Source organism: Poecilia latipinna, unplaced genomic scaffold (genome assembly GCF_001443285.1).
Source record: "Poecilia latipinna isolate Pla-1442-1.1 unplaced genomic scaffold, P_latipinna-1.0 Scaffold3266, whole genome shotgun sequence".
Taxonomy (NCBI): domain Eukaryota; kingdom Metazoa; phylum Chordata; class Actinopteri; order Cyprinodontiformes; family Poeciliidae; genus Poecilia; species Poecilia latipinna.
In genome coordinates, this window is record NW_015115882.1 from 36,113 (window position 1) to 44,321 (window position 8,209).

General features: G+C 37.6%; 1 protein-coding gene across 1 annotated transcript; it reads left to right on the plus strand.

The window, feature by feature from the left end:
- Window positions 1–357: 357 nt before the first annotated feature.
- On the plus strand, window positions 358–7,018 carry ren (renin). The gene is made up of 9 exons (XM_015023289.1): window positions 358–551; window positions 994–1,141; window positions 1,520–1,643; window positions 2,247–2,365; window positions 2,478–2,674; window positions 4,975–5,097; window positions 5,263–5,404; window positions 5,494–5,592; window positions 6,489–7,018. The coding sequence occupies exons 1-9, from the start codon at window positions 475–477 to the stop codon at window positions 6,648–6,650; spliced, it is 1,191 nt and encodes a 396-aa protein (XP_014878775.1). The 5' UTR covers window positions 358–474; the 3' UTR covers window positions 6,651–7,018.
- Window positions 7,019–8,209: the final 1,191 nt, after the last annotated feature.

The window sequence follows — 8,209 nt, forward strand, 5'->3', positions numbered from 1 at the left end:
TTAGTAGATTTTTTGATTGGTGAAAAACATCCACTCAGTCTGTCTGGTCAGCTCACACCATCTTTCTCTGGAGCTTCTCACAACCCTACAGAGAAGGTGTGTCAGCCACTGACGCCAGCAGTCTACAAAGCTATGTATCCAAAGAGCCTTTCGTCCTCAGGGCAGGATGGTGAGAGCTTCCTCTGGGTTACGTTTATTACTAGAAGGGTTGTGAACCAGTGCAGAGGGATTGGATGGGGGTAAAGTTTGTTTTTAAGAGGTCACATTGAGGAAAGCTCCAAACTGAGTGGCTACATGAGAACACGGTTTGAGAGGATAGGCTATAAAAAGAGTCAAGGATCTGCGCACAACACAGAGACGCAGCTTTCACAACCTCGGATTATTCAAACCAGGAACTTTCGGGTCAGAAAAAGCTGACATATAACGCCTACATAATTAGTCTGTTTTTGTCTGCCTGCTGTCAGAGAAGTCACCATGACTCCACTGTCAAATTGCTGGATGTATTTAGTTGTCCTATCCCTGGCAGTGAACTCCAGCCATGGCTTAAGAAGGTAGACATCTTGCTCTTTTACAAGTCTCTCGCTCTGCTTACAGTAGTACCAGCTATACAGGTATACCAGGTGAAAAACATATTTGAGAAGGAAAGCATGCTGCAGCAAAAAAAAACAAAAAAAAACAGCTAAGTAAATGAAGACAGGACAACAAATGAGTTTTAGTGGTTTGCTGCTAAAACTTATGATCTGAGATGGATTAACATATGTTTTTTATTAATTTTTTTCTGGCTTGACATTTAGAGGAAAAATATGTCTGGGCTTTAGTACAGTATGACTGTCATAGTGAGTCCGTGACCAGACACGTGTCAAAAATTGAATAAATATTTCTCACAGAACTCAGAAACTTTTCTTCTTAGACCACCTACATTAGCTCTATTTGCATTAAATTTAGTTCAGTTTGTCTTTCTCAAATTTTCCTCTTTTGCTTTTATGTCTCTAGAATTGCTCTCAAGAAGATGCCATCCATCAGAGAGACGCTACAGGAGATGGGAGTTTCTGCAGAGCAAGTGTTGGCTGAACTGGCCCAGATGAACGCAGCCGACCCCAACAATGGGACAGTTCCCACACCTTTAACAAACTACTTGGATGTAAGACATTTTAACACCCATTTCCATGTGTTTTTGGGTGCATAGTCACCAAAAAATCTGAAACATATAAAGCATATATTTTTGTGTAAACGATTCTGCAGGTGACAGGAAATAAAGACGTGTTAAATTGAAGTCATATGGGTTTGCACTTTGACGAAAACAGACCTACGGCTTCAGGGTTCAAGAGGCCCACAAATGCGAGCAGTTTCCCCACTGCTCTTTGGACCAATGCTAAAAGTGTCTGTCTTCTTAAGTAAAACTGCAGATTAATTTACCTTTGAATTGGAGGTTCATTTGATAGTAATTGTGTAATCTGCCAACATTTTAAAAGAGCTCTTAGAAAGCCTCAGAAACACTGTCCTGTTTGTCTTTAAACAGACTCAGTACTTTGGAGAAATTAGTATCGGCTCCCCAGCCCAGATGTTCAACGTGGTGTTTGACACAGGTTCAGCCAACCTGTGGGTGCCCTCGCAGCGCTGCTCTCCTTTCTCAACAGCTTGCTGTAAGTAGCAGTGTGTTAAACTATAACTGGAAAGATACACTTCATGTATTGGGTTGAAATCTGGTAAAGTGTGGACCATTGTGGTGCAGTAAACTCTTATGCACAAGAATTCAGCTTGAGGCGATTTGAAATTTGTAATGTTATCCTGAAAGTAGCCATCACAACAGAAGTATACTATGGTTAAAACAGGAATGGACATTGCCAGCTACCAACCAATTTTGGTGAGTCATGTAGTCAAAGCTTCTGGTACCCATGTTCTTGTGAGCTAATGGTTTGATTGGACATTTATACTAAAAATCAGTTGAACAGGCTTCCTTTGTGAAGTGACCTGTGATTGTAAGTGGTGACAGTATAGTTGATAGGATCAATTTGAAAGGACTTGCCAGACCTTGTAGTTGGCAAAACAACTGAGATTCAGTCTACTCTCCTTGTTTTGTGTATGTCTTACCCTGTCTACTGAACACCAACCTGAAGGTAGACACAAACATCTGAAGCTCATCAACATGAGATTGTTACTGAACTACTTGAATGGTTTCCACTATATATAAGCTTAATTAGTTTTGTTCAAATGTTTGACATTTAAAATACATTTTGGACGTTTAGTCACTCACAACAGGTATGATTCTTCCCAATCGCACACTCATGTTGAGAATGGGACCGGATTTTCAATCTACTACGCCTCTGGAACTATCAGGGGATTTCTGAGCGAGGATGTTGTTGTGGTGAGTCAGAGTCTGGCACCAATAAATCAGAGTTACACCCATTTAACTTAAAGACATGCCCTTTGTATGCCATGTTACACCTTTCTGTCTTCTGTGAATTTGATCCCCGCAGGTCGGTGGTCTCCCCGTTGTTCAAGTATTTGCTGAGGCCACCTCTCTGTCTGCCATGCCATTTATCTTTGCCAAGTTTGATGGAGTTCTGGGGATGGGCTATCCTAACGTGGCCATTGACGGCATTACTCCAGTGTTTGATCAAATTATGTCTCAGCACATCCTCAAAGAAGAAGTGTTTTCAATCTACTACAGCAGGTGTGTTCACAGATTTCCTCTGCACTTTATCATGCAAAGTAAAATCCTTATGACAGGGGAAGCATGATTCCTAAGCTGGACAGGACTGTTCAAAGCGCTTAACAGGGCAGTTTTTTAAATAAATGGACATCTCACAAACTTGATATGTTATGAGTTTACAAAAAAAAATGATAATCAACATGCTCAATCTACTTGTTTGTGTGAAATAAACTTGAATGTGTAGAGCAATAAAAGTGGCTCAAAACCAGGTTGTCACTTCATGCTAAATCTGATCCTCCACCCTCGGGAGGTGATCTGAGCAAAATGAAAAAAAAAAAAAACAAAAACAAAAAAATAAAAAATTTTATTAATTGTTCATATGAAATCACCAATAATAAGTACATTTCATTAACATTGCATTATTTATTGCCACCCCTGGTAAGGATGCTCCAAAAGTCCAAAAATAAGCTTTGAGCAGCAGAATAACCTTTTGCAAAACAAATGCTGCTATTCTGCCACAGGGATTTTTGGGGATGTTTTTATCTTCCATGTCATCCTTCAAACGGCTCTTCCTGGTAGGGCAAATAGGGGTCAATTTAATAACAAACAATTTTATGAAAGTAACAATTATTTCTAGCCTGACATAAGAGGATCAACAGACTTTCTCATAATGGATGTTCTGTTTTATTTGTACCCCAGGAAGGCAGGGAGTCATGGATTAGTTCTTAGTTCTGATTCTAATGCTATGCAGGAATCCAGAAATGGAAATCCCTTTTGATCTGTCAGCTCTGCCAGGGACATAACTACAAAGAGTTACTTACTCGGCTGAACAGGGCTATCTACTTTATTATAACCAGTTTGTGTTTTTGTTCCAGGGTCCCGTCACTTTTACCTCTCTCAGCCAGTTATGTCAGCTGTTCTGTCCAGCATAGATTATTATTTCTGGCTTTTCGTGCTCAGAGATTCGTCATGTTAGATCCAGAAATTGATTAAATGATCTGCTGTATTACTGGATGTAAAAGCCCTTCCATGACACGTTAAAGCCTGACTTGGAAGAAAAGAGTTCATGTTGGCTGAAGGGAATTTTTAGGATGTTCTTTGGACTCTATTACATTTACTTTATGGCAATATAAATTAAACAATGATAGTGGGACTTGTGGGTTTAAAAAAAAAAAAGATTTTCAAACAGGTGATTATTTTTTGCCTGCCTCGTTCTGCTACATAAGATTAACTTATTGTAATGATTGCTGGTCAATGCTACAAAGATGCCAATAATTTAAGTGTGTTGAATAAATGGTGTTGATTTAGTGTAAAGGCTTACATCCTGTTAATAAAGATTTTCTCAGGCTTCTTCACCATCTGGCTCACTGCTGTCCAAAATAGGAAGAAAGATAGATGGGAAATTCATGACTTTACTGCTTGTTGCATCAGAGCAACAGAATGCAATTCCAAAACAAACAAAAAGAAACTGAATTTAAAACACAACTTTGAACCCTTTATCTTTATAAAATCTCATAAATAACATACATAACGACTTAGATTGCAGCCTTCTGCTTTTTAATGTCCTGTAAGCAAAAGGCGTGACATAAACAGTCACATAACACTTATGACACTGTCTGACATACAAAAATAATAATAATTAAAAAAGCGGTAAAAACACGATTATTTTTCATTCTTCTGGCATTTTGCAACTATAAATATTTTTGGTAAGTTTCTGCAATATTGTTGTTGTTGTCTTCGGCTTATTATCATACTGGATAAATAGGCCTTAAATTTCAACTTCTGCTCTGAAATCTTTTTACTTTCCATTAATCATAAATCACCAAACCCACATTTTCAGTGGTGACAAGGAGAAAATGAATAGCAAACCATGAAGTCTTCAGACTGTGAGCTTAAAACACTGACACATCATGAGGCATGGACCCCTGGGGCTTCGAGCAGCCTAATGACACCCTAGTATCAAACTAACTGCAGACCCTACATCTGTGTTCAGAGTTTTAAGTCTTGGTTGTTAATTTGGGTTTCTTTGTGCTTGTTTGCCTTCCCTTTGTAGTCACAAAATGTCTCTGTGGTAATTTTATATCTTGTAATAACCATAGTCGAACTTTGCAGTCATATTGTCATTGTTTCTGATCATTTGTCTGTTAGGTCAGTTTATATTTTTTCTGCAAGTCTCGTGACATCTTGCATTTTTTTATGATAGTGTAATGTCAACAGTGTCTTTGAAATGAGGGTCAAGGGACCTATGAACCTTTGAACCCAGTGGCCTGTGCCCAGCAGGCCCATTTGTAAATCATTTCATATCTGTACATGTTTTTCAGGGATCCAAAACAATCCCCTGGTGGAGAACTGCTCCTCGGGGGAACTGATCCAAACTACTACACTGGAAATTTTAACTATCTGGAAACAAGAGAGATGGGAAAATGGGAGGTCACCATGAAAGGGTGAGATATTTGCTGAACATACGTGCAATATGGATGTGTTGGTATATATATATATATATATATATATATATATATATATATATATATATATATTTTTTTTTTTTTTTTTTTTTTTTTTGCGTGCAACCATTCAGAAATGACACATTTTGGGTCTTGTTTGTGTAGGGTTACTGTGGGGGCGGAGATGATGTTTTGTGCAGAGGGCTGCACAGCTGTGATCGACACAGGCTCCTCATACATCACAGGTCCGGCCTCCTCCGTCTCAATGCTGATGAAAACTATTGGAGCTCAGCTGGATGAAACTGGAGTAAGTCACAAACTCATGGCAACAAAGTTTCCCACGAAAAATAATAGGCTGCAAAAAAAACTTTACCTGGCATTCTCCTTCAAATACAGTATAAAGTCAACTGCGACACTGTGAAGATGTTGCCTAGTGTCACGTTTCACCTGGGAGGCCAGGACTACTCTCTGACGCATGAAGATTATATAATATGGGTAAGATGGCGAATGATTGCTAATGTGTTGTGCAAAATCCTCCAAAGTAGAGCACAAAACATGTCTTAAATAAAAGAAACAAAAAATATATTTTTTGAAAATGGAAATATTCATTCTTATCGTGCCTTACAAAAGTACGTATAACTCTTAAAGTTGGTCTCATTGAAATTATGAACCCCCATGTTTTTTACTGTGATTTTATGGCAAAAGTAATTGTGTAGTCAAATGTCACCTAATTAATAAATAATAAAAGTTCATCTGAGTATAATTTTAAATCATTATAAGTGTAGTTGCTCTGTTAAGGCCTCGGATGTTTGTTAGAAAACATTAATGAAAAAGAGCGACATTAAGACCCAGGAGCACAGCAGACAAGTCAGGGATGAAGTTAACATCTCAAGCTTAATGTCCTAGCTCAGACATTAATCTGAGCTAGGATTAATGTCTAGCTCAGATTAGACATTAATCTAATCTGAGCTAGATTAGATTAATCTAATCTAGATTAATCTAATCTAGATTAGATTAGATTAATCTAGTCATTTTCAGTTTAGTCACTGAAAATGACTAAACTAACAGCCTGTGCAAGGAAAGCAACATTTAAAGGAGAAGCTAAAAGACCCGAAAATTTGTAGACTGCCAAGATTGTCAGCTTATGTAAGACTGACAAGAAGAAAACAATTCTTAAAAAACCCTGTTGGAAGTTCTTTTTGCAGTTTTTATTAGGCTGACTGCAGAAGAGCTGAGTCAAGGTGGGGGAGGGGAAACAACCTGAAGCATTCAGATAGAGCCATTAAAAAGTCTAAAGGATTCATTGATGTCCAGGATACATTTGTTAGATATTTTTAAACAGTTAGCTCTGGTTTAAGATATTTATTATTAGTCTAAACCTATCGTTACAGCAATCACAGTTCGAAGGGGACGTCTGCATCGTCACCTTCAGGGGCTTGGATGTGCCACCGCCTACAGGTCCGATCTGGATTTTGGGAGCCAACTTCATTGCCCGATACTACACAGAGTTTGATCGTCGCAATAATCGGATAGGGTTTGCTGCGGCAGTCTGACGAGAACTTTAAGTTCAATTGTGTTCACCTTTCTCCCCACTTTACTTTTTTTACTGCTGTTTTCCATCTTTTTCTTGTCACCTATAAGTGGGGGACTGACTTTCATCTGCTTACAAGATGAGTATTTTTAAACAGCATTTACTGATGTTTTTCCTCTTTTATTTGACTCATGTTGCACTATAAATTATAAAAGAAGTAATGTTACTCTTGTTTATCAATAAATTAATGCTTTCTGTCTGTCACTCTGCTTGTTATAAAAACATATATATGTATATTTCCTATGAGAATAAAATTGCAGTGCAAGATATTATTATTCTCATCTGTTTCCATTTCAGTGTAGTGTATGCATTGTAGTTTCCAACTACAGCTTAAGCTGTAGTTGCAAACAGACACTGCAACACATTTTATCTATAACATCAATACTGGGTCAACATATTTATCATCATATAGTGTCAATAACTTCCTGAAGGTCATAATGACCTATTGTGAAAATTTCTGTATGGTTTAGCAAGAAACAAAACAGGTTAGGCTTTCTTTCTGTCAGCTTGATTTTATAAGGTGTGAAGAAGCAAATTAAAACCAAAGGATTTATATTACAATGTAGGAGTTTTGATGTTTGGCCAGTTGAAGGTGTAAACTGAAGATGCGCTGCTCAAGCTTTTCTTTGCCAAGAACAATTTCTAGTTTTCTTTGAGGTCTGACCTACTGATAAAATTTTTTCTAAGGAGTATAGCAAAAGAAAAAAATCTGCTGTAGATTTTTTGAAAGATATAAAAGTGTTGAATTATACAGCTTGCCAAGTTTATTTGAATTATTCCTTAATGTGCCGGTATTATGCAAAATGTACTTTCTATATCATGTTATAACGTTATTCCCTCACCAAAAACATGTTGCTTTAATTTGTCCTTGAATCTCCCATGCAGCAGTTCGTGACTGCCTAAACGTTTGCTCATGCGCCACCCTGGCGCTAAAGTGACCAGCATAGCTCCCCCCCCACAGAGGGGGGGGGGAGCTATGCTGAAAGTCTGTTCAGCATCACCAGACTTTCAGCAACAGCAATTAGCAAACACCTGGTAGAACTGAGAGTCTGCTGAGATGTCATGCGAACAACAACTCCGATAAAAACGGTTGTAAATGACATCAGTGGATGGTATGGAGAAGCATGATGGCATGGCATGATGAAGGCAGGGTGTTGCAAAGGCTAGGAGGTTTTTGAAGAGACAGAGACCAATTTCAAGGTTTCAGCTACAGCTATGATTGACAGTCAAAATTATTTTAAATTGTTTTGATATACAACATTGTTTATAACAACTGAAGGTAACAGACTTAATCCCTTGAAAATACATGGTACCCATCCTTTATCAAAAATACAAAGCTTATGTCCCTTTGCATTAAATATTAGCTGTCAGTTTATAGAATGAAAATGCTGGAAGTTCTTCTTCAAACCGATTGTGATTTAGAAAAAAAATAAATAATAATAGTAATGATGATGATGATAATAATAATAATAGTAATAATAATAATAATAATAATAATAAACCACTTCATGTTTTTTGTAG